This window comes from Pipistrellus kuhlii, unplaced genomic scaffold (assembly GCF_014108245.1).
Source record: "Pipistrellus kuhlii isolate mPipKuh1 unplaced genomic scaffold, mPipKuh1.p scaffold_m20_p_1, whole genome shotgun sequence".
NCBI lineage: Eukaryota > Metazoa > Chordata > Mammalia > Chiroptera > Vespertilionidae > Pipistrellus > Pipistrellus kuhlii.
The window spans coordinates 42,833,048-42,860,498 of record NW_023425404.1 but is presented as its reverse complement, the minus strand read 5'-3'; the positions used below and the strand labels follow the sequence as shown (position 1 = coordinate 42,860,498).

The 27,451-nt window shown below is 35.9% G+C and overlaps 1 protein-coding gene across 4 annotated transcripts in view; it reads right to left on the bottom strand.

The window, feature by feature from the left end:
* Positions 1 to 6,145: 6,145 nt before the first annotated feature.
* The window catches only part of WDR72 (WD repeat domain 72), a 172,015-nt gene continuing 150,709 nt past the window's right edge, over positions 6,146 to 27,451 (bottom strand). For 2 of the 4 annotated variants that reach the window (XM_036441448.2, XM_036441456.2), the window contains 2 exons: positions 11,704 to 11,808; positions 6,146 to 6,247 (listed from right to left, as the gene is read on the bottom strand). In XM_036441448.2, the coding sequence (XP_036297341.1) occupies positions 6,192 to 6,247; positions 11,704 to 11,808 (161 nt within the window). In that variant the 3' untranslated portion in view covers positions 6,146 to 6,191. Of the gene's footprint in view, positions 6,248 to 6,461; positions 11,809 to 27,451 lie in introns of those variants that run through there. The other 2 variants (XM_045582387.1, XM_036441441.2) reach the window with 1 other exon arrangement.

Below are 27,451 nucleotides of genomic sequence, written 5' to 3'. Positions count from 1 at the left end.
TCATTTTATTGTTCATACCTTTTCTTCTCCTCCTCCTCCTGCTCCTCCTCCTCCTCTTTCTCATCTTCCTTCTTCTTGACCATTTAACATATCTTATAATACTGGTTTGGGAGTGATAAACTCCTTTAGCTTTTCCTTGTCTAGGAAGCTAGTTTATATGTCCTTAGATTCTAAATTATGGCTTTGTTGTCTAGAATAATATTTGTTGTAGGTTCTTGGTTTTCATTACTTTGGATATTGCTTGCCAATCCTTTCTGGCCTACAGAGCTTCTGTTGAGAAATAATCTGACAGTCTTATGTGATTTCTCTTATAGCTAACTGTTTTTATCTTGCTGCTTTTAAGATTCTCTACTTGTCTTTAATCTTTGCCATTTTAATTCTGATGTGTCTTGGTGTGGTCATCTTTGGGTTCCAAACTCTTGTGCTTCCCTAACTTGTGGGTCTATTTCTTTTACCAGGTAGGGAAGTTTCCAATCATTTTTTCAAATAATTTTCCATTCCTCGTTTTCTCTCTTCACCTTGCAGCATCCCCATGATGTGGGTATCGGTATGCTTGACTTTGTCCTGGAGCCATGGAACTGCGGCTCATAACACACATGCAGCTCTTTGGCCCCTTGAGTGTGGCTCTTTCACAAAATACCACAGCCTGAATGAATCTATTTTGAACGAGTGGCGTTAGAAGAAGTTTAAGTTTAAAAAATTTGGCTCTCAAAATAAATTTCAATCTCTGTACTATTGATATTTGGCTCTGTTGACTAATGAGTTTGCTGCCCACTGTCCTAGAGGCTCCTTATATTATCCTCATTTTTTTTTAATTCCTTTTTCTTTTTGCTGTTCTGATTGGGTATTTTCTGCCTCCTTATCTTCCAACTTGCTGGCTTGATCCTCTGCTTTGTCTACTCTAATGTTGATTTCTGTAAAGTATTCTTCATTTCAGTTAGTGTATTTGTCATTTCTGACTCACTCAGCCACAATCCCTGCCGGCTTTCACAGCCAGAAGTCTGTGAAACCCTAGGTTTCTATTGAATAGCACTGGAACCCTGGGCTGGGGTACCAGGTGTGGGTCTGGGACTTCTTAGAGGGACCTCTGCAGCTTTAATTTTTAACAACCACACTTGGGTGTGGGACTAGCCTGTTCTGTGTCTCTGCCCCTCCTATCAGTGGCTTCTTCTTTATATCCTTAGCTATAGGACTTTCATTCAGCTTAGATTTCATGCAATTCTGAATGATGTTTGTAATGTATAATTGTAATTTTGATGTGGTTGTGAGAGAATGCAAATATCATTTTACCTGTGCTGCCATCTTGACCAGAATCTTAAAATTGCTTTTTTTTTTAATGCCAAATAGCTAGTAAGAAAGTGCGCTTAGACACAAAAACTGCATTTTAGACTCTGTTTTCAATACCTCCTATAATGCAAAAAATTATGTAGATATTAGGGGAAAGTGATCAAGGACATGAAGGACAAAAGAAGTGAGGAACATTAAAAACTAGAGTGAAAGATATTATATATAATCCTCTCCTCACCTTCCCCAAACCATGTAATCACCTCCCCAGACCTAGGCATTTAGTTACCCTCTTCACCTGTGCATCAGGGTGCCCAGCCTGCTTGGCTTTACCCTCAGGTGTCTTGGGCCTCTGTGCTTGGACTTTAATTGCTTTGCACATAGCAGTAACTTGAATGCAGTCACCTCTAGTTAGGACAATCAGAGAAAATGGCTTCATTTGAAAGACTAAAGGAAAATTTGTCCACATTTCTAAATACTCAGCTTCTTGATTGTTTACAAAGAATCAAGGGACAGACTTTTACTACAATATTTCCCAGGTGGCAGCGGTTTGAGGCAGTTTTCTTCCTTTTTCATCAGAAAAAAGGCTTTAGCCTGAGAAATGGTAAGAGGTAAGATCCTAGTAAATAAAGAAACAGAAACCTAATATTACCAACGTGTACGAGAGCAGAATATGACTTCTGTATTAAGGGGAATGATGAATGTTTTCACATCATGGGAACCACTTTAGCACAGCCTTAAAATAGTGCTTTAGAGATATGTGAGGACATAGAGAAATTTGTCTGTACACTTTAGGCCCTTTCTCTTCGACAAAGACTTTTTGTAAGAATATGCTTCGGGCTAGAGCTAAGAGAATATAAAAGAACGTTTCTAGCCTTGAGTGTTGCTGCCACCTACATGGCAGGGAGACTACACACAAAGCCCAGCACCTTTCTGGACAGGCATGTGCCGAAGTATTTATATGTTCTACGAAAACATACTTTAGAAATCCCCACATTCGTTTCTTTAATTTGACTACGATAATGTTTATAAAAATGATATTATAAAATGGTATTATAAAAATGATAATGTTTGTTATTTTCACCTCATTTACTATCTTGAGTTCTCGCAGAAATTGGACCAAATGGTATTGCTATGATTGGTGGGAATACACTGATTATTTGAAATATTTGAAATTCAATGAAATCTTCCTTATCATAAAAACAGTCCTAAGTATAACCTGATACCCATAACTGTAATTGTCTCCAGGAGAGGATGACAGCTCTTAACATCATTGGGCTATAGGGTTTTTGTTGTTATTGTAGTTTGTTTTCCTGGCTGGCTCTACCATACCAAAGGAAAAATTAAAGAATGTTTCTTCAGTTAACTATAACTATAAATTGATGTAAATGAAGATAACATAAACGTAAGAATTTTTTTGATGTAGATAAGAGTGGTTGCTTCTGATAGGAAATAGGATTGCCACTGTAGAATTAACAGGACATCTCTTTAAAATCTATAGGAAACTTGTGATATGCCAAGAGCACATCATCGACTGTCCTCTTATCTGAGAGGGCATCATTTAAGACCACCAAACTCAGTTATTGGGCTGTGTGGAAACACTTTCTCATAGAAAACACACGAACAAGATCGAAAAGCTGATTGATGACTTTATAGATGATAGCAATTAAAATGATTGTTAAGTGAATAAATGACAGGTTATGTGAGCATGGACCAACCAATTATTGCTGCTGCATAATGTTATGAATATTGGCAGTTTGCAGGCATATGGCACTTTGCAGAGTTAGATGCAGTTTTGTACTAAATCTGTACTAATTATTAAAAACCTTGTATCCTTGAGTAAGAAAATAAAAATCACTGCTGCCTTTACAATCGGCAGTGTGCTGGAAACAGAAAGAGCAGAAAGAGTCCCTAACATTGATAAATAGAAAACTATGCTCTGCAATGAAAAGAAAAAAGGCACTTGGAGAAACAGTGTCAAAAGAAAGAACCATAGATTTCCCCTGTGCACCAATAGAAGCCATGTCAAAAATTTGCAATGGTCCGTGGCTTTAGTTTTCACAGGGTGTTAAAATATTTTTTTTTCCATTTGTATCATTGTAATCATGCTCATAATGATGCAATGGTAAGTCTACTTATTGCAGTATGCTTTTTTGAGATAAAGGTAAAATTATTTTCCTAGACTTCATAATAAATATTGTCTGAGACTAGGGAGTGGCAAAAACACTCAGTAATCAAGATACATATATTTGAATACAATATTAATGAAAATCAAAAGAATGAAAAAATACACACCACATGTCAAAATTCTAAATAAAGACGGGATCTGAGAAGTTTGGGATGGAGGTGAGAGGAGGAAGGAGTTATGCCAGGACAGGCCTCCCCGGAGCCCTGCCCTGGGAAACTGTTCAATTCCAGTTTATATATTTTCCTTCATGCCATCTGTTGTGTCCTTATTGATGAAATCACAGCAAAGTGGTCTGGGAAGCACTCATGATCCATGAAGCCATGTGGAACTCCATCAGAAAGACAGCTACTCAAGGTAGTTTTAACTTTGCAACTTTTTGGTTACAGCTACTTTTGAAAGAATTTTACAGCACTAACCATGTATTCATTTACCAAGCAATGACTTTCTTACGTGATGAGATAAAACTTTGGGCAGTTTACACATAAAACAACATTTTGTGGAGAATCAAAGGGTATAGAGCACTGCTTTTAACTAACCATATGAAAATATCTGCAATATAAAAATTGCATGAATGGTCCATTCTGTAAATATAAGACTTTAAAAATCAATTGGATTAATGCATTTGGAGCCTTCACTTTAAACACATGGCATAAAACTCAGTTTTTAAAAATTCAATTATTATAATGTGCCCTCTAAAGATTGAAGAGAAACGTTACTTTTTGAGTAATTACTCACTTGAATAATTATAGAAGGTTTAAAAAAGAAGCAGAACATTGGAGAAAAATGCCCGAGGAAATAAAAATTACCCCCAAATACTACCAACTCGATAGCATGGTACTATTTAGCGAAGTGTTTTCTTACCATTTTTCTAATGTGCCAAGTTCAAAGTAGCCTTAACTTATTTTCTAAAATAGCAACAGAATGTTTCAGGCCTAACCTCTGTAGCTGTACATTTATAATGTTATACGTTTCACCTTCTGTTGGAAAAACTTTACAGCGTTCTGCTTGCCTTCCATCCTGTGGCGTATGTGGACGGGGAAGTGAGGCTCTGAGAAGCACAGCAGGGACATGCTGCCCAGACACGTGGCAGTGAAACCTACATATTTTCCAGATCCTGTCCTCCATAGTATAGCCAGGGTGTAACTCAACAATAAAGAACAAAATTCCTACCTGCGAATGAGAAAATATGATATTTTTTGGAGGGAAATATATAATCATAAATATCACCAAGATTGTTGTCAGAAAAAGAGCAGAAGATATTTTTTAATGAATTATTACAATGACAAGGAAGATTCTGGATACAAATATGTTTGCTCACTAATACAATTCATCCACTGGTTATTTAAGGCAAGGCTATCAGTCACGTAATCAACGGGTTGCCACATGGTTGATCCAAATAATTGTCTGACAACTTGTTAAAGTTCTCCTTACCACAGAAATTACTGAAATGTTGAATGTAAGTCAATATTAAAAAATCATTTTTAAAGAGACTAGATTTGGTTAATAAGTTACACATGGATATTAGAGAGTATTGTATAGTCACATTTTTAGGAATTAAAATGTTTGATAGTTGTTGGTGTTAGCCTCCAGAATTCATGTTGATAAAGTATTTTAATTAGCCATGTAATATGAATTATTAATTTTAGCACCTACAAAGTGATGCCAAAAAATCTTAAAAATCTCATTTAGTAATGTCAGGATTATGCCAGTTCTAATTTCCTATGGCTAGGGGCATCATAAAATATTCATCAAGGTTTCAGTATTGGTTTCCTTAGACTTAAAAAAATGCTAAATTGTGCAGCAGTTTAAAATTATTTTTATTTATCTGTGAAAAAATATAATACACAATACAGAAAATAAAGCAGATCACCAAGGGCCTTCATAGATGAGCAGTTAAGGTCTGTTCCTACTTACATTGCTTTGCATATTTTGGTTTAAGAATTCTTGCTAGTCAAGCTTCTTTCTGGGAAAAGATCTGCAAGAGTTTATCCTCCATAAGGTTCCGGTGTGATGTGTTTTAAGTATGGTGCCCTTCCCACATTCACATCTGTGTGGCCAACAAGATCAACCTTTGGCTAGAGACATTAGCTCCTATGTTATTAGAGATCCAGCTTAACTGCATAAGCTAGGTCCCTATTATACTCTGTATCACTTATTTGGGCTAATTGATGACTAAATGGAACTGGCTATTTGTTGACAACATTTCATCCTTAGGGATTAGATTTACTGCAGAGTGATTGATCTGAATTAAAGCTTCTACTAAAACAAAATGTCCTAACCTATCAAACAAATTTGGTAAAGTTTTGATTAAATACATTAAAGCAACATAACATTTAAAAGCATTGTGTGCTACACTGTTTAAAAGCAATGTGGTTTTAATGTTGCTTGTTATATAATTCAGGAACTTAAAATATGAAATAAAATCTAAAATGGTGTTAAATTTATGTCTTTGGGCTGATACTCCTTGTTGAAAACATTAAAAGAAAGAAACAGGAGCATAGAATGAATTAGACAATGGTTTTCTAAAATTAGATAAATTTGGACATTTTCTATCATTAATAACAGTTTTCAATATACTCTGGCTGAAGTATTAGCAAATCTACTACAACCTAATATCTTGATCAACAATAACATAGCATACATACGATGATGATAAACAAGTGGCATGTTTTGGGTTTCTTAATATGTCCAAATGCAATTCCTGTAGTTGATATTTCATTTAGCACAGCTTGCAGAAGCACATCTTTGCTATCCATGACCGATGCCTTGGCTCACCTGAAAAGAAAACAGATTATCTTGCATTATATGAAGAAATAAAGAAAGGAAGTAGAAAGGCAGTGTGAAAGGGAGGAAGAGAGGAAAGAATGAAAGGAAAGAAGGAATGAGAAAAGAAATAAAGATAAGAAGAAAGGAAGAAGAAAAAAAGAATTACCTATAATTTCTGCATTTTTATTTATATTAAATATATTAGTATAATAATATATTGTTATCTTGTAAACCATGTTCCAGGTATATTTTAATTAAATACATTATTAATATAGGGTGTTTTTTTTTGCCGAAAAGCTGGAAATTTTCAATAAGATGAAACATACTAGAAATTAGCAATTTTTCTTAAATTTCAAGGAGCTGAATTATTTGTAAAAAAGCCCACAATTGCAGTTTTAGGTTCAAATGTTTAAATGTTAGTTGAAATATGATTTGAATTATAGAATAAAAGAAAAACATTTATTTCTCACACTACTTAGATGATTGTTATTGTAGTCTAAAATATATTTCTTGGTTTCAATTAATTTGATTATCAAATTAATTGGAACACTGTGCCTTTGTTGACTACTTCTAAATACATTTATATCAGTGATGTGACTACACATACTAACCCCCACTCCTACTTGGAAAAAAACTCAAAAACCTGATTATTTGGTTTAGTTAAACCATAGTCTATATTGTATAATATATGCTACATAAAATAATATATTAGCCAAGAAATTTTACATTATTTAAAAGTTATTAGTTAATGCTTTAAATGTTTCCCTTTGGGTAAATAAAAAAAATGATATTTTAAACAACTAGAAAGAGTTTAAATGGTTTCTTTTTTACTAAAATTGTTTTTACTCCTCCTAGAACATTTTTTTTAGCAGCAACCATAAGAAGTGTGTTCGCGATGGCTATGATTGATGGGCTGCTCACACATTCCACATTTTTTCTGCTTCATGCATCATCATCAGCCATCTCCAACACTCCAGTCCTGAATCTGTCCTACTTTCTCTTACCTGATTTTTGCTGGTGATTCATGAGCCAGAATAGTAAAAGGGGGGGAAAAAAAAGATCCACCTTAACTCTTCACAATGTAGTATCCCCTGGAAACTGTGAGAATCTAGTTTTGTTCATCAGATTCATGCAAATGCTATATTGATTGACAATGATGTCTATAAATCTACACACATAACGTGCTATATAAAAATCACTAAAATGTTCTATTAATGGCAGAATGCATACTGATTATAAATTACTTCAGAATGACGTGAAAATGCTTGTCTGAGTGCTTTTTCGGTACTTTCTCAATTGTCACTACTATTTTCAGCTGAAGCTATGTTTATGTGTACTAAGTGCACCAGGAAGTAAAATTATTCATTTTCCAAACCAATAAGGTGATAAAAGTCATGGTCTCTCATTAACACTCAGATAAACATTGTGAATGTCACACTAAATTTTTTATCATCATGAGTGCAAAGATGAGATGCAAGAAGACTTTTATAATCTAGAGAATGGGAACTGAGCTTTAATCACTGCATGAAACAGAAAACAAGTTAACCAGCAAAGGATTAAACTGAACTATGTTGGGGATAGCATCTTTCAGATGCAGAAGCGACCAGGCCTTAAAGAGCCAAAGAAAGAAAGCCTAATGGCCCTAAAAAACCTCAAAATAAAAGGGATCTGCAAGTTCACAGTGTGGTCTCCATGCTTCTATTCCTAGACATCCAAGTGATTCCCACAGGTTTCAGGGATGTATAAATGCCATTGAAGGAGAAAGTAGACTTCACAGATGCTAAGGCAGAAACTTCAATCTGGGATTCACCTGTGAGGCAAAACTCTCTGCTAATGAATTATTCCAAAGGAAAGACACAGTGGAGGGAGACCTTAACCTATCAGACAAGACCCCCAGGTTCACTAGCAGAGTCAGAGTATCAGGAATGCTCTGGTCTAAAGTTGCTTTGCAAACCTTAATGGACTGCAGTCACTCACCTGGGTATACAGCTTGAACCCATAAAGAGATCACAATGGCATGATGAGCCAGGTAGAGCGCTCTGGAGACCAGCTGAACAACCTTAGCACCAGACCTCTAAATCGTAATCTACACACACACTCCAGCCCATTTACAGTCATCCCAGTCTCTCCAATGCCAGAGAGCAGCGGTGTCGATGGAAAAAAAAATAACACTCTGAAGTTCAAAACCCACTGTATTCAAATATAGTCAGTTCACGAAATCAATCTTACTATCTTATAAAAATTCTAAAAATTTGGTTTTAGTAGTAACATTTTCAATGTTCTATCAATGTTTAAACAACTTCAACTTCACCGTTTAAAAAAGCTATTTTAGTGTTTCTCTCTTCAATGCCCCTTTGCACTCTGCATGTGCAAATGAGTTGGTAGCAGCAATATGAAGCTAGAAGAACCAAAGTGAAATGTTTAGAGGATTTACGAAGAAAAGACTTTATGTGAAAATGACAATATATGAGACAATATTCTTCAACTGTGCTTGAATGGGAAAATGATTTTTTTGTTTTCATTTTCTATATGCTGCCCCAACAATGGGCCTATTCATAAAAAAAAATGATGTAATAAATATGTTAGTTACTTAAAATTGCATAGATAAAACTATATAAGGTCAATATCCATTAAAGCTTGAAGAATGACCACATTCAATTTTGTAACTGGGGGATTTTGCACATACATGAAAATGTTAAAAGGAATTTTAAATTATTGATAATATCCCAGGTGAAAATGGTAAGAATGATGCATTCATGATTTAAATTCACTTTCTTCTATACAAGGAATAACAAATATATGAATACAATTGTAAGCTTAGCTACTGAAGCACGTATATTGGTTTGAAGACACCTTACCAAAGCTTGTCACTTAAAACCCCTAATTTTTTTTTTTCCTAACAAAGGTAGTTAAACACCCTCTTACATGGTAAGTAGAGGTAACTAGATCACTAAAGTAATACTTCTAGTTTTGGAGTTCTTATATTTAAATGTCTTAATAGTTTGACTATTTGAATGACTTCATAGTTGGAAGTTAATTTTTGGACATTGAGAAGTAGACAGACATATTTCCCCAGGTCAAGAAAGTCCCTCTCTGCCACCAATTTCACATATCTCCCTTCATGTCCAGTTTTAAGAATTTTGCTTCTCCAATGCTCATACTTCAAAAAAAATGATGCACTCTTTCATCAAAATTTTTTCTTACTAAACAAGCACCTCTGTCAGAAGTGTCTTAATTTCTTATCACAGAATTTTATCCACACAAGGAGCAATAAATAATTCATGCCATTGCCTCTTTGTTGTGTGTCCCTGAACTGCACAGAGCTGGAAGGCTGACAGCTGTGTCAGGACAAGCGCCAAAGATCTGACATGACAAGTGACTAACAAGTTTCTTTCAGTTCATAGTGAAAGAAGACAATGGCCCAAAGTGCAGAGAGAAATCCTGAAACAAAATAAAACTGCTTCTTTCTTTTTACCTAAGTGTTTGCAATGAGCTTATTTCCAGCCCACAAGCCCTGGTCATTTTATAGGACTGCCCAGCCCCCTTTATTCCTCACACTTGCTTGGCCATTTACGCCTGGCCACGGATCAATATGAGAAATTCTTGGAGAAATACGATGTCTCCATGACAACCAAGCCACAAATTCTCAGTGGAAAGCAGTGAGACCAGTAGTGAACTCTCCAGAGGTTTCTAGGCCTATAAGGCAAGATGCCTTAAAATGCAGGAGTGGACAGAGGGAAAAGCCAGAGTAATTCATTCTTTATTACCAGTTTAATGATGTCCGATGTATAGACAGTACTCATCTTTTAAGTTAAGATTCTTTATCAGCACCTATATTTTCTAATTAATCTTTCTGTGTTCTGATGCCTCCTTTTGTTGATATCAATCAGATTTGACTATGTTATATTTGAATCTCACTGCAATTTCATACAGAGAGATGATGGAAATGTATGTGACTTTTGAAATGGTATAAAGTGAATCTGTTCTTGCCAAAGCAATAGACACTTAGGTAAAGACATGCCTCGTGGAATTAACTGCCTGACAAATGGTTGATAGAAAATCAATTATTAAGACAGTTTAAAAATCTAGTCAAAATTAGGCGATTTGAGTCAAACCAAAAAGTTTATTTTAAATTAATTTTATTTTGGAAATTTAATGCTATCCCTATCCTCTCCCTTTTATAGTTGGATAGATCTGCACTTGTCTTTTAGCTATGGCAGGGGATGGGTTTGCGTACTGATAAGGAATTCCTGTCATTGCTAAAGATGCCGTTTCTCCGTTTGTGGAAGAGCAGGAGTGCGGCTGAGAGCAGACACAGGGCGGCAGTCCATCTTCTGAGGAATCTCCGTGCAGTGGAGGAACTGAAACACAATGCCATCGCCACTGGGCCTACTGGGGTTCCGAGATGACTTAGGGGACCTGACATAGATTGCAGGCTGCACCTTTCACTGAAAATTAAATCTCAGTAGCTCTCCTCGGGGAAGGATCAGGGGACTGTTTGCAGCTGCCCCTTGTCAGCGAAGGCTACAAGATTTGGAAATCTCTTAACTAAGCTGACAGGCCACGGAGAGGATGAATCAAAAATCTGATACATGGATCAGCACACAAAGATGGGAGAGGGAAGAGGGGACTCAGCAGCAGAGAAAATAGAAAAGAAAAATGTTTAGTGGAGGAAGATAGTTAACTCTTTCATTCATAATAATGGGGTACTTTTAAGCGCCTTGTGGCTTTGTAGTGATCCAGGAATGCCCTTCAACTTTCACAAATATTTCTTTTTCTCTTTAGCTAATTAGTTGTTAAAATTAGGCATGCTTCAAAAAGATAACAAAAGGAAACAAAAATCTATGCTAAAACGTTCTGGCCTTATTTTTCCAATACATTTCTGCCTATTCTTCCTACAAAGAAAATACAAACATAAATAACTTGGACACTGGGTAAATTTTATTGCATGGGGAAGGATTATTATTTTCTTTTTCTTTCTAAACAGTTGACTACATCCTTTAGTCCATTACTGTTATGCTAAAATCCTCTCATGCCAGGTAGAGTCCTGTTTGTATTTAGAAAGGTACATAGATTGTAATGATGACAATTTGTGTCTCTTTTGTCCCTAATTCTCCTTTTCCACTCGATCCTATTATTTGAAATATTTAAAATATTGCCATTCCTTCAGTTTCCAATCTCTGCCTCTATTAATCAGTTTAGCCTAAAATTGATGATAATGAACTAATAGTGTCAGCTTCCTTTTCAGTCATAAAGCCTTTGTACTTCCTCCAACTGAATTCTTGATGAAAGAGGAAAAGATAACAGCTCCATGCCGTGACCCCTGGAGGTGACCATTAATTTGACAGTGCAGCTGCTAAGAGCAAACAGCATTACAATGTCCTGTCTCCCCACCCCCTTCCAAGGACCCCAAAGCTGTGTCAAATTTATCATTTTATACTTGACTATTTTTAAATGGCTTTCACCTGGACTCTCAGACTCTTTCACGACACATCTGTCAGGCATGTCCTCAGTGTCTTGGAAGTTTGCCGAGTTTGAGTCGCTGTCATGCTTGACCAGACTGGCTGAAGCTATTAAAAAGAGAGAGAGTAAGAGTAAGAGAGAAAAGAAAGAGTGATGAAAAGTAGCAATAAACACCATTAAAACATTTCCTTTCAGTTCCACAGTAATTTCCAGGGACACATGATGTAAACACAAACAATAAATTGAAATAAAATGTATCCTCTAAGTATGTATTGGCAGACATGTAATTAGTTGAAAAATCTATAGATGAGACTTTATCTTAGAAGAAAAATAAGTTCATGGCATCAGCTTAAAAGCTACAAAGTAACAAAGTGATCCCTTCAAAGTAGAAATCGTATTTTTAATGCATAAATCTAAAACAATATAGTCAATTAATGGCAATAGGACACAGAGAGAGGACATGAGGCTAGTCAATTAGAAAGACCAGTGCTTGGCTGGTGCAATGGTTCCTTTTGTCACACAAATCACCACTGATGGAACACTTCTCATACATTGTGGTTCTCCACCAAATTAAACAAACAAACAAACATGGTACCAATTATCTAACAAAAAGGCCCTATAAAATAATTTTTAAAATTTGGAATACACTGCACACTAAAGAGAGCTGATATTTTCCATGGGAGGCCTCCAGGAGACTTGTCGTGAGATACTATTTTCTGAGTAGAAATTATGAACAGAAACAGAATCTATCCCAGGAACCTAAAATTTCCTATAAGCACATTACAGCCACTAGTTCCACTAGAGAAAACATAGACTCAAGTTTCCACATTTCCCCACAGGTTGTAATTCTTGGTGTAAATTCACTGAATCATATCTCAGGAAAAGTGGACATGTCTTCACGAGAAAAACCTAGTGAATAATGAAACAAAGCAAGCCTAAAATAATATAAATTTTCATACTTCTCTGGTAGTCAATCAACATAAACATGTATTTTTTTTTACTACATTGGAATTTAATCTCTTACAAATTGCTGCAGTAATCATGACCACTGTCTCCTCAGGCCTTGATAACACACAAGACATTTATAAGCAATAAGTGCAATAGAGAAAATATGTATTTTTAAATCACACATGAAATAACACATTTGTTGGCAAAGGGGAACATACAGGTACAGGGACACTGTTCCCAAACCTCCGTTAGGAGATGAGAACAAGTGCAGAGGCTGAGGCCAGGCTACTTCACACATTCCCTGAGTGACACAGGGGACCGGACAGGTCCAAAGCAGCATTAGTAGGGCTCTTGTTTGTTTATTGTAGAGTATGCAATGTGTTGGCTATTGCAGCCTGAGGCTCATATATGCACACTTGAAAGGAGACTAGAAACATACTTCTGATGCACAGTCTGGTCCCACTGTTTCAGCACCTCTCAGAATGGACAGTACTCTGTTCTGTGGAAGTGCCAGCAGAGTTTGGATTCACTGCATCTCTAAAACCTTGTGTCTGAGAACACATTATGAGGAAAATATATGAAATTCTGATTTTAAATGAATAAAACCAACTTTTCATGTTGTACATTGGAATTTTTTGAAAAAAGGATGAAAGTAGATAGCCTGTTTTATTCACTTCCGTATATCATTGGCCATAGAAGGTATTCTTGAAAGATTTGCAAAATGAATGAATGAAGCAGAAGTATCCTGTTAGATATCCTCCTGATCTGAGAGGATATGTGCTTTAAACTACTGTCAACTGTCTCCTGTTTAGGCCAACTTGGTAGGAAAGATGCTTATTTGCAAAATGGTAGTCTGGGTTAGTCTGTGACTTGAAAGGAACAACACGACACAGATGGTCTAAGTTGTTATTGGTGTAACTGCCTTTAACTTCCCCCACTTTAAATCACACAGATTATTTTTGAATCTAAAGGTTTTTGTGAACTATTTAGTTTGGTAATTAAATGCATCAAAATTGCAGAACAATATGGCACTGGTCAAGATTTCTTGGCCTGTTTTAATCATTTTTATCTCTATGTATCTTGCTAATTTTCTGAAATACTGATGTTAGCATTTATAACAGAATTAATCAAATAGGGGAATTTATTATGAATGGCTAATGAGGTAGAACCTGTGTTTATTTGGGCAAATGCATAGCCCTTATCACCTCATACACTGTTCTTTCATAAGTTAAAATGTTCACATATTCATTCACTCATTTTTCAATTAAACTCTGTTCTCTTCTAGAGGAAGAGAGCATGGTATTAGAACAGCAAGGGAAATACCTGCAAACACTTTTAGTGGCAATAAAGTGGCCCAGGATGAATTGACATCTCAAGAAAGCCAGAAAGTTTGATGTAGTTTTTAGCTACATGATCTTCAGTAAACTCACAGGGGTGGGAGCCATGCAGCTATTTTTCTTCTTCACCACTGATGTTGAAGGGTGTGGTTTGTGTGGGGGTAGGAGAATGATGAAAGCTGTTCTTCAGATATTTTGCTTCATTGCATTTTAGCTTTCAAATCTGAGATGGTACAAGATTTGCCATTTTTACTGGATAGTTTTTAGGGGTTCCAATTAAATTTACTTAAAAAAAAAACACCTACATTCTGTCAATGGGGAATAACAAGCTTTGGAAAGGTTAATTACCACCATTCTACTTTTTTTTTTTTTGAGAGGCTAGTCTTTGCAATTGTTCTTTTGGGTGTTTCCTGTGATACTTCATCATTAAAGTCTGACATGATGTGTGCCCAAGACTTCTCTAATGAATCATTTCCAAAATGATGAAATCAACAACTATTGATTTAGTGCTTATTATGGATAGAGCTCCTTGCCAGACAATGTGAGGGGTAAAAAAATGAAAGCACTTTTTATATGCCCTCATACAACTTGTGATCTAATTGACGTATAATGAAAAGTAACTAGTAGGAGCATTAGAGAGAATATTTCAAGAGTGATATGGTTTTAAGAAATGCAGAGGTAATTTCCCTGTAAGAGGGTAGTCCGGAAGTAAAATTTGAATTAGATCATCTTGATAGAAAAACGGCTAGCTGAATAGGAGTTCATTCAGGTAAAAGAAAAAGTTGTGAACCTGGCTGGGTATGACCAAAGAAATATATTAGCCTAGTGCCACAAATACATTTGTTAACAAAATGTTGCTGCCTACTTTTGTATGTATTTTTAATGAATTCTCTTGGAGCTTTTTCTGAACTGCTGTTGTGGCTAATTCTTCTCACCTGTAGAAGTTAGTTATAGACAGGTTTTTTCCTAGCCTTAGATAGTCAATAATTTGATCTTTACTGATGGTGGGCCCATTTATCACAGTAAGTTGTCCTTTCACTATACATATTGACTTTTATTTATCAATACCAAACTCCATTTGTAGCTCATCACTAAAGTTCTTGGATATTTTCAGTAGTTTTTGAAGATGCATTTTAGGGCTTGGCAAAGAGATACTTTTGACATCAATATAGTGCAAATGGTTGCTAGGCTCATCCTTAACTTAAAATCAACTGTTTATTTCCTCTGTAATGGATTCTGAAATTGTCTACATTTGAGGGGCAAGGGTCAAAAAAATGAACACTTCTTGACAGTTCTACCACTAAAGATGTAAGGCTCTTCCATTTACTCATCACACATCTCAAAATATTGACAACTGAAAGGGAAGTGTTCTAAATATCTCTGTGATATCTTTGGTAGCTATAGAGAGGGTGAAGACCATGCACTTAGTGTGGATGTGTTCGACTATGGTGTGTGCTTAGTGACTGCAATTCTAGATCCTAAACAAATGAATGGTTCAACTGTAGACAATATCAGATCAGTAAATTTTTTAGAGTGATTTTAGAGAGAGGAAGGGATAGGGAGAGAGAGTGATAGAAACATTGATCAATTGCCTCCTGCAGGCCCCCTACTGGGGATCGAGCTTAAGTACCAGTCAGCAACCTGGGCATGTGCCCCAGGATTTGAACTCTTGGGACATGGGACTATGCTCCCAAGGCATACAGAATGGGCTGAAATCAGTAATTATTAAACCAAATTTAAGAATACCTACCAAACCCTGGTCAGTTTGCTCACAGTTTAGAGCATCTGCCTGTGGACCTAAGGGTTGAGGGTTCTATTCTCAGTCAATGGTCCAGACTCGAGTCAAGCACATGTGGGAGACAATCAACTGATGTGTCTCTCTTACACACTGATGCTTCTCTCTCTCTTTCTCTCTTTCTCTCTCCCTCTCCTCACTTCCACTCTTTAAAAATCAATGATATATAAAAATCCAGGAGATTGCATGACAAAGCCTCTTTGCAGAATTTACTGTAAAAAAAAAATATGATGAAAGGGTCATCAGTGTTTATGCTCCTTCACTTCCCTCTAGTCTCTAAAAATTCCCTTTCCTTTCAACTCATTTGCAAATAGATGGTATTAACTCTTAAAGATGGGTAGACCTAGGCAGCAAACAATTCCAAGAAATATGCCCTCACCCCCACAAGAGGATGAGCTCTGTCAAAGATCTCTGTCTCCTTCACAAATAGTAAGTTATCTTTCCAAGCTAGGCCAGAATGTAGTATATGTAGAGCCCTTGTTAAAAATCCACATTATTTTTACAGTGTGAATAAAATCTGCAGTCCAAATATTGTTTTCAATACAATGACTTATATATGGTTTAAAAATAGATCCCATTCATCATATGTATGGACTTTTTGGAAGTATTTTAGATATTGATAGGAAAATCATTAATAAAAACATATAACAGTTTGAAATATTGGTCAACTGAACAAAATAAATCATTGTAGTAGCAGATAAAACTCAGACAAAAATCTTAATCACACTTTTAAAATAATGTAGAGTTTGCAGAGGTCGGAAAAGACTAAAAGACTGCTCAGATATGTGGGATGAGCAGGAGGAAAAAAAGAAATCAAAGTCCTGAGTTCAAGTCTTTATTCTGAGTAAGTTCAGAGTGGAAACAACTCAGGAAAACATTACTTAAATCATTTTTATATTTACCTATAATTTGGTAGAGAATTTCTAGGTGTAAGAAATAAACTGGTCAAATCAGCAAGCTTAAATGCTTTCTTATTTAAGCCATAGAGAGAATTATTCAATACAAAGGGATTCAAGAACATCTTATCTGAAAGAACCTCTTCATTACTATGAGAAAGTATAGGTGATGAATGAGTTCTAAGAATGTATGGAAATCAACTCCCACAAGGGACAAATCCTATGATAAATACAGAAATGCATTACTGTTCAGAAGTTCAAGAAGTTGAAAGCAGGAACATATTCCAAAGAAGAAAACAAGTAGATCCCCATGTATTGACAAATTGAAGAATGGTAAGTAAAGGGAGAATCCTAAGAAGAATTTATAGCAAACCTCCCAGCTTGCATTTAAAAATTTAGAAGAAAGTCGGGAAAACAAAAGAGACCCTTCAATCAAAAGAGTATCAAGCTAGCATTGGGATTAGAGACAAAGATGATTTATACAGAAACTTAAGATAAGGATTCACAGCATAGGGCAATTTAAACTACAGCAAAGTTTACTGTTTCCCACAAGAAAAAATACCAAACGTTTTCCTCTTGAATCGGAGGGAGAAGAAACTGTCACATGGCACTACCATTGGAATTCTTAAAGAATGGCAACTTTTCCAGAGGCTGAACCTAAGATGACAATATCAGCATGGGGAGAATGGTTGGCAGGTAATCTCAAATTCCCAGCTGATAGCTGTCTCTATATCAAGGGAAAACCTTTGTCTCAGATGGTTAGCCCAATATCAGAGCACTTTCATCTCCTAGATAGAAAATGGAAAATAAGAAAATCAAATCATCTAGGTTATACCTTCATCTTCTAGTGCTTTGTCATCATTAAGAAGGATGCAGGAAGAATAGGTCCAAGTTAGCATGTTGTGTATCATTAGGCTTGGTTACTACTCTGAATTTATTTATTTTTATTTGAATAACAGCAAAAAGGTATGTTAGTGTACTTGAGAACTTGCTGAAATTGGATGGAAGACATGTTTGGATGGTAATACTGTGACCTACCACTGTATTATAATATACTCTGCAGCAAACAACTCTTTTGCACACCACACCCAGCACATGCACTGGTGCCAAACATAGTAAGCATAGGTAGTCTGTTGGAATTGATAGCTTCTTATGATCACACATATAAAGTGCAGCCATTCATTTCAAAATACTAATTTTGCTGGGAGATAAATAATTAAAAGATGCCTTCTCAAATCCTTAAGCTGTTTCACTGTATTATAGTCAGTAATTGTACTAATATCTCTAAGAGATGTAAAGTGGGGGGGAAGTGGGGGAGAAGTGATGGACATCTGTACTGGTGTCAATGATAAATACATTTTAAAAAGACATGGTTTCCCAAAATATAGAAATGACCTTGATAAGTAGTAGAGTCTCATTTGGATACTAGACAAACCAGTGCATCTACAAATAAAGGATAAGAGAAACACACCTAAAGAAAGCAAACTTTTAAAGAACAAGTATGATATGAATAAAGGGAAATGAGCAACTATAATGAAACTTGCACAAAACTAGGTTCCATAAAAAAGAAAATAATAGAGAAATAAGGAATAGAAAACAAAAGCTAAGAGACAGATATTTTTACTATTTATTTTTTAATCCTTGCCGAAGGGTATGTTTATTTTAGAGAGAGAATGGAAGGGAGAAAGAGAAACATCAATGTGAGAAACATTAACTGGTTGTCTCCATATGTGTCCTGACGGGATGGAACCTGTAGCCTTCTGGTATACAGGATGACGCTCCAACCAACTGAGCCACCGGCCAGGGCCAATATTTTCAGATAAAACAACATAAAATAGTCTCCTAGATTAGTGTAAAACATGTCTCTCAATAAATTTTTACAAATCTTTTTCAAGAATACATGGTGAAAGCTCCAGGATTTCTTAGGACACAAAGGGATCCTGAATTGTGAAATGTTAGACTGATCAGCTTAACTACAGAAGCAATTTTCTAAATCCAAATCAGTGAGAACACCTGCCATATACACATTTCAGTATAGCAAATCTTAGGAAGCATTAAAAGAAAACATGATCCAAAGTATATGTAATAAAAATATATCTCTAAGCTACCATTTGCTATGCCTCAAGGACGTTAGCCAATGTAAAATGTAGGCAAGTGGTTAAGAGAAGGCTGCACTTTAGGAAGAGGATGATCAACACAATAAATCAACCACAAGAAAACCAACAAGTGAGCTGCCAACACCTGGAATTCCTGTGTGTGTCTCCAGTGATGGTAGCCAATACAGGATACAATGAAATTTAAGGCCAACTACAGGTCTGGGAGGAAATAGGGGTTGGGAGGAGATTTAATATAGTATCAGCATCTCTCTGGAAGAAATTAGAAAGGCTAAGACTCCATTACAAAGAAGAATGTAACTGATATTTGTAAAATTGCCAAGAAGTTATACATACCTATGCTATGACTGCCATTTTCTAACCTTTAGTTCCTCCAACCCCTCTCATCCTATTTTCCATTACCAGAGTCACTCCTCTATTTTAATAGCCTGATTAGATGTGTATTTCTCTCAAGTAATTGTTTAAACAGACAAGTCATATCCCTAAAACCAAGGTTTAATCACATGTAGCTTCTATTTAGAAAGACCTACAATCACTTCTATTGTCAGCAATGAGGGATTCGGGAGCCATGGAATTGAGGGCCTTTCATGATATCTTCTCAACTCATATCTAGAGGTTTCTGGCTGAATGCTATCCCCATTTCCCTCCCCCTTTTAAATTCTGATATCATATCCTGTAGCTGAATGTCCTGTAGGTTTGCTATTTATATTCTACCTCGGTGCTTTTGAGAGGCTCACCAGCTTTGATATATCCTCTCTCACCCTAATCTCCAAATCTCTGCTTGCCAAAATACTCCTCCTCATTCAAGACTCAACTCAAATGCTACCTTTTCCTAAAGTTTTCATCAACCTACAAGTTAACATTATTATTTCTTCCCTATTCTGTGTTTCTTAGCAGTTTATTTGGCCTGTGTTATTATTCTTGTCCCATTCTTTGATTACTGTGTCTGATTTTTTTCATTGAGCTACATTAATAAGAAAGAAAACTATTTTAGGCACATCTTGAAATTTTGAAGATGATGCGAGTACAACTTTACTTCACTACAATCAAACCTTTAATGGTGCAAACAGAAGACTGAACTAGAAGAATCATAGGCCTGACCCATTGTGTCAATTTCTATAATCTGTATCTTGTCTCAGATAGTTGTAATTATTGGACAGTATGCAAACAAACATGACAAGTCTCATGCTCAGGGGACAGCTTCCTTATGGCGAGAACAGCAGTTGCTAGGAAAGTCCTCCTCTGTATTGAATGAGATTATGTAGACATTGGGCGAACCATGTTGAGCAAGATTTCTAGGTAGGTCAAAGCATCTTACAACACTACTTTCCCTCCCTTCAAAGAATTTTGTAAACTAAGAGTCCTACATTGTAAAGTATTATACCTGTGCCCTACAACAGAAGAGAAAATTCACTGATTTTCACTCTCTTTTCTTTTCCCTCATAAATCATAAAGTTAAATTTACCCTAGGGATTTCATTTCTCTGAACTCAATGTACAGGCATAAAACAAATTTTGTTCTCACAGGACATCCCATTTTTTGTTTCATTAGTTCAAGGAAAGGGTCACTCAATTTTTAAAGCTTTTGATTTGATCTTTGCTATGATTCATGCCATCTAACATCCATAGACTTACTATACACTGAAATGTACCTTATATATAAAATGTGTCTCTATGGACCCGTAATGGTTGCACCTTCACATAAAGTACGCACAAGCTTCCTTACAGACACATGAGTCTGGGAGAGGGGACCCCCCCCAAAAAAGCACTCTTATTTGTTGAATAAACAATTTTTGTTTTGCCCAAGTTCTTAATCTAAGATAGATTTTTTTTTCTCCTTTTTATGAAAGGCAAAATGCTTCCATGGAGATGGAGGTGAAAATGCTCTTATAAATTTTCCCCAAATATAAGGCTTACATTTATTCAATATATTTTTATTCTATGCCTAATCATCTCACTGGTGGTAAAAATGTTTTATTAATGTAATAAAGGAAAAAAGAAATAATGATAAATTTGTTGTAATTGAATTAGATAAAATGAATTCTTGTGGTCTTAATGCAAGAATAGATTATGTTCTCTAAAGAAATATTGAATTAAGAAAAATGATTTTTATAGAATATCACTTAAACTTACCATTTAATCATATTAAATAATTCTTATGGATCTAGTGGTTCATATGCTTTTTTTTTGTCTCTACATTCTTTCTATGGATCAGTTGCATGATTTTATTTATTTATTTATTTATTTATTTATTTATTAGAATATATTTTATTGATTTTTCCCAGAGAGGAAGGGAGACAGATAGAGAGCCAGAAACATCAATGAGAGAGACACACCGACCAGCCGCCCCCTGCACACCCCCCACAAGAGATGCGCCTGCAATCAACGTACATGCCCCTGACCCGAACTGAACCCAGGACCCCCGTCCGCAGGCTGATGCCCTATCCACTGAGCCAAACCTGTTTCGGCTAGTTGAATGATTTTAAAAAGTTTCTCTCATTCTACTGCTATTGAGGGGCTTTGCCAACACTCTCCAATAGCCAAAATTTGTCTTCCCATGCTGGGCATCTACAGGGAACCACGATCTTAGGCTTTGCATAGACCCTCCAGCTGGTCATGAATTAAAGATTAAACAGATTTATTCCTCAAAATCAAACAAACAAACAAACAAACAAACAAAAAAACCTGAGAGATTTGGATTGAACATGTTTTGACTTATTGTGGTAATTCTTTTTGTTTTAAAATCCTCCAGATCTTAGGAGGCTCAGCCCAACACAGCGCAGTTGGCGTACACAACATGGCAGCTGAGCAAGGAGGAAGCCGCTCTTTCCAGGGCATTTCTCTTCTATTTTTCCCCAGGAAAGAAGTCCAACTTAGAGCCATTCAGAATAGTCAGAGCAGTAGGGAAGTAAACAAAAATGCTTTCCATTTCATTGACAAATCTAAAACAGAGTTCAAACTGGCCTTCCTCCAAGAAGCAGCAGCCCCCTCATCATCCCCATTCTGTGGAACAGAATCTCAGAGATTCCAGCTCATGTGGCAGAAGGCCCGGCCGCCAGTCAGCCAGCCAGTTATCCACGGAAGTGGCTCAAGGCTGACACTCAGATTAACTGGTTCACACTAATTTACTTCACACAGATTCCATTTATCTCCTAGAAGATCCCCTGGCAGCAGCTTATAATGGCATATCCTAGGATGCCTGCCTGCATGTGTTTTTAAAGCAGCAGCACTTGATGAATCTGAGTTCAAAAAACAGTTCACAGATTGAGGAGTAGGTGCAATCAGAAAACATCAAGAGGCACAGCTGGGACTTGGTAGCTTGCTTGACTGGTCTGAGCAGCTGAGCATTAACTGTCTGCTTTTGTGTGGGCTGCTCTCTGCCATTGGGACAAATCAGAGAGCCACTCCCATTCCCCTTTACTACTCACCCTCCCAAGGAAATGAGAAAGTGCATCGCCCTCCAAGGAGCATGTGCAGCTGTAGGGAGAGCTAATTTGACCGTTTAACCTTTACTCCTCAAATTCAATGATATTGCTGATCTAGGTAAAACTGCGGCTGATAGTTCTAGGGTTAACATGCTGGATAATTGGACTAGGCAAATGTAGCTAGAGAAAATAAGTAAAAGTGAATTCCAAATTATTTTATTTACTTTCATCAGTGAGATCCAAAGAGCTGGCTAAGATGCCATGATCGTGGGGCTAGGTGGTTAGCACCTTGATGCCTGCTCTCCCATGTCTACCATCAGGCTTGGGAAACACACAAAAGGGCTCCATATTGGCGTCAAATGACTAAATGGGTGGAGGAGTGTACAACCAAGTCACTATTCTCTATTTAACATTTTACAATAGAAGTGTAGCCCGCCACTCACTGTTTTCAAATTAAAGTGTAAAATACTGGAATCCTAACGGTAACAGGGTCAGTATCCAAAGGCAGAAGGAATTGAGAAGATCTAATGGCAGCAAGGCTAACAGAATCAAACAATAACCATTCAGTGGCAAATCTACCAGAGCAGTAACAAAGCCCATTTAGTATTTAGAAGGTTAAACACTGGGCTGCCATAGCTGGTTGATGGAAAAAAAGTAGGATTAAGGCTTTTGCATGGGCCTTGACACGATTGTGTTGTCTGCCTGCTGCCATAAGCTTTGAAAAACAGCTGGGATCACCTTCTGATAAGCTCCAACTCAAAGATGTTTAAGCAGCCCCGAATCCAATTAAACAGGGGTAAATAGGAGGAAGAATTTTACTGAGCACAATCACCACATTTTTTTCTTAATGCAAAACAGCATAATTGCAGGTTAGACAGCGCCTTAATCTCCCATTAAATCTCACAGATTGCTGATTTATACAGAGCGTGGCAGTCCCTGCTTCCTATATTAGTGTGCTTAATTTTAGGTCATTATCCTTCATTATGTGACTTGTAATCCTTAAAGCCCATGATTGTGTCTGGGTATTTGGGAAGGATTGTACTTGGCAATACCCGGCTTCTGCTTCTAAGAGAGATGATTTAATTGAAAGATATAGTATGATTAGATGTTGAATTACATACATTGCCTTTCTTTTGTAATTAGCTAGTTTCTTGTAAGTATTTCCTTCAGCAAACATGGTTTAAGATTGTGGGGTGGGGTGGGAAGTGGAGACAGCTTTCATAACTTAAAGGCAACTAGCTTATTGTTATGGAAATGTATCCCTATTGAATAGACATTTTAAATAAAATCCTGTTTCATCCACAAACAGGGTAGTGTTAGTCCAGTTACTTGTTATTTTTGTGTCTCAGTTTTCACATCAACATAATAATAATAGTAATAATGATTGATAGTAATAATTCTACCAGATGCATAGAATTGTACAATTAAATGAGTTAAAACACAAAATGTGCTTAGACTAGTGGCTAGAAGCAGAAGGCCTGAATAAATTTAATATTATTACTTTTATTTAGCCCTAGCAGGTTTGGCTCAGTGGATAGTGTTGGACTGCAGACCAAAGGATCTTGGATTTGATTCTGCTCAGGGGCACTTACCTTGGTTGCAGGCTCCTCCCATACCCTGGCCTTGTAGGAGTGTGTGCAGGAGGCAACCAATCTATGTGTTCCGTCAATATTTCTCTCTGTCTTTCCCTCTCTCTTCCACTCTCTAAAAGTCAATGGAAAAATATGCTTGAGTGAGGATTAAATAAAAATATTTTTACTGTTGTTTATATGATTTTGCCTAGAAATGTGTGTAAATGGCAAAATGTCCAGCCTTCAGATTAAGGCACTTTGTTTTTACTGTATTTAAAATTTCTCTGACCTAAGAATAACAAATTCAAATAATTATGTAATTTTGAATTTCCCTTTAAATTGTAGAAATCTGGAAGATAATTGTAGAGATCCATTAAAAAAATAGTTTAAGGAGGCATGTGGGTTTGTATCCATTTGATAAAATCCTGCACAAGGTCATTTGTAATCCTCCCCTTTTCCTATCAAGCATGCTAAATATAGAAAGAAGTAATACCTACTGGTTTCTGAAAGTGCAAGCAAACTAAGTACATATCTTTTACCATCACTTATGTGTGATCTTTGATTGCCAGTCATTCTACTGGTTTCCATTCATGTATTATGAGCTAGTATTGAAACGGGAAGTCTAATCCAGCTCAGCCCCATCAAAGGCAAAAACATTCATGGAGGATAGACATTGGATGGATTCCAAAACTAAAACACAGACATAGTGGTTGTCACTGACATTTCCCTTCTCCTTGGTTTCTAGATAGAGAGCAACATATCAAATAATAACCATGAGACCTTTTCCTGGACATCAAGTTAAACAAGATAAAAAGCAGACCTACATACACCTTAATAAAGCACAAAGTTGAAAAACCTATTTATTTCAGCTCAATATTAATTTTCATAAACATAAATCCCAAGTTAAGATTGTTTTATATCCACCTTTGGACATAACTAAAAACTCATCTACTTTGACCAGATTATTTGCTGCTGCTTCTCTTGCCCCTGTATCTTCAGGAGATTAAAAAACAAACAAACAAACAAACAACAACAAAAAAAACAGAACACTACATGTTTGATGCCTTTGTAACAGCAGATGAAATAACTGTATCGGACTTGGTATTTGGCAAGATCTTAGCAGGTACATTAGACATTAAGCGGTGCCCTGCTTTTGGTCTTTGACAACACATCATGAAATCTCACTAACATGAGCTTACTGATTATAGCACTATTACAAATTCAAACAAAGTTTCAAAATAGAATAAGAAGTGGGTCAAGTTACTCATAAGGAGGAAAAAATCAGGTTGTCATAAGATTTTGATGACAACAGTGTACCACAGAAAATGAAGGAGTAACGTGCTTTAAAAATTCAGGAAAAGAAAAATTTGAGCTAAGATTTTCTAACCAGTGAAATTGACTTTTAGATATAAAGGCTGCAAGCTGATATGAGCACACAATAACTTAAGGAATATGATTTAATAAACTTTTCCTAAGAGCCTACTAGAGAATGAGCTTCAGATAACCAGCATACTTAAAGAGACACTTGTGTAACAACAAGTGGTTAGCATTAATTATAGAAGTGAGTAAAAGTAGATTTACATAATACAAATAAGTAATATAATAATTCATAAATAATAATACAAAAATCTGTGTTTCACATACAACTGTACACCTACTTTTTCCCACCCCTGTATACATTTAATTGTAGGACTGAGTCTAAGTGATGTTCATAGAAACATGAGTACCTGCTCTGACAATGCAGGGACAGAACTGTGGAAAAACTGGGAGAGATTAGAAGGTTACAGAGAGTGTATAAAAAGCAAGATAAACTCACTGATTACAAGTATTACCTGGGATTAAATATTATTTCAAATTAGATGCTGGGAGAGAGGGAGCTGATGTGTTACTAGCAAAGTTATTTTAATATTGCTCATAGTTGAGAACCAATTGGCAATGGCAAATAGATATATTTATAAAGGTATTAGCCTAGAGGTAAGCATTAGAGCAAAAATAAACTTTCCCAGTAGTCTCCTATTCTTCCCCCTAAAAAAAGGCAGAGAGAAGATCGAGATTTTGAGAAACTGACCATATAGTGAAAGAAGACATACATTTTAATATATTTATTTGTATGAAACATTATCAATAAATGTTAATACTATAACTTTATTAACCTATTAGAAGAAAAAAATGATCATATTAACTAAAAAAATAAAATCTAACACTATGTTGTATAGAAAAGACCCACTAACAGCAGAGATTAAGAAATATTAAAAATGAAAAACGGGCAGAATATAAAGAAAAAGAAAGCAGTGGTCACAATATTATTGAGCATGGTGGAATAGAAATCATTCCATTAATTAAGCACTAAGTAAGGACACAATGAAGGGCATTTTATGATGCTCAAGGCTACAATTTACAATGAAGTTATTTCAACTACTGATATGAGTCATATTAATATAATATAGTCACTTAATAAAAAAAAGACTAGGAAGTACAGAGAGAAAAAATTAATAGATAATTTAACACATCTCTCTCAATCTGTGATAGCTAATGGAAACAAAATATTGACAAGTACATAGAAAACTCACACAACTAAATCAAGAAGGTAGATCTAATAATCAAACTCTGAATGCCAAAAATAAACAGAACACATTGTTTTTAAGTGCACATAGAACATTCAGGAAAATTGGCCATATCTTAAACTCCAAAGTAAACCCACCAATAGTCCAAGAAAGAGAATTAGCACAGACAGTATTCTCTGATCACAATGCAATAGTAGAAATTAATATCAAAAACAAAAATGATCTTTTCACCTAGAAATTTCAAAACTTTCAAAATACTATACTGAGTAACTCTTGGCTCTAAATGAAAATTCAGTAGAAAACTGAAGAACTTTTACAAAATTATAATAATGAAAGTCTAACATAACAGAATTAGTGAAATTAATCAGCTAGGAAATTACATTTTATAAGATTAAAAACCTTATTAATAAAAATGAAAAATAATGAAACACCCAACTCAAAAAGGTAAAGAATAAAGTAAACCAAAAGAAACTAAGAGGAAAAAAATACATAAGATGAGTTAGGAAACAGAAGAACAAAAACAGAGATCCAAAAGTTATTACACACACACACACACACACACACACACACACACACACGTCCTGGCAGGTGTAGCTCAGCTGGTTGGGCATCCTCCTGTTCACTGAAAGGTTGCTGGTTTGATTCCTGGTCAGGCTACATGTCCAGGTTGTGGACTCACTCCCTGCTGGAGGGTATCCAGGAGGCAGCAGATTGATGTTTTCCTTTCCCATCAATGTTTCTCTCTCTCTCTCTCTCTCTCTCTCTCTCTCTCTCTCTCTCTCTCTCTCTCTCTCTCTCTCTCTCTCTCTCCCCCTCCCTCCCTCCTTCTCTTTCTCTCTCTCTCTCCCTTTCTCCATTTCCCTTCTTCTCTAAAAATTAATAAAATATGTTTAAAAATAAAAAAATAATCAAAACTAATAAGCCACTAGCAAATCTAATTAAGAAGTAAAGGGAAAACTCATACATACACAAAATCAAAAACAGAAGAGGGAAATAGTTGTCAATAGGGAGAAAGTTTTAAAAAATTCATGAGATGACAATGTTCAAATCTGTAAAAATTAATCTGAAAAGCTAGAATAAGCACTTTTATGGAAACTTTGG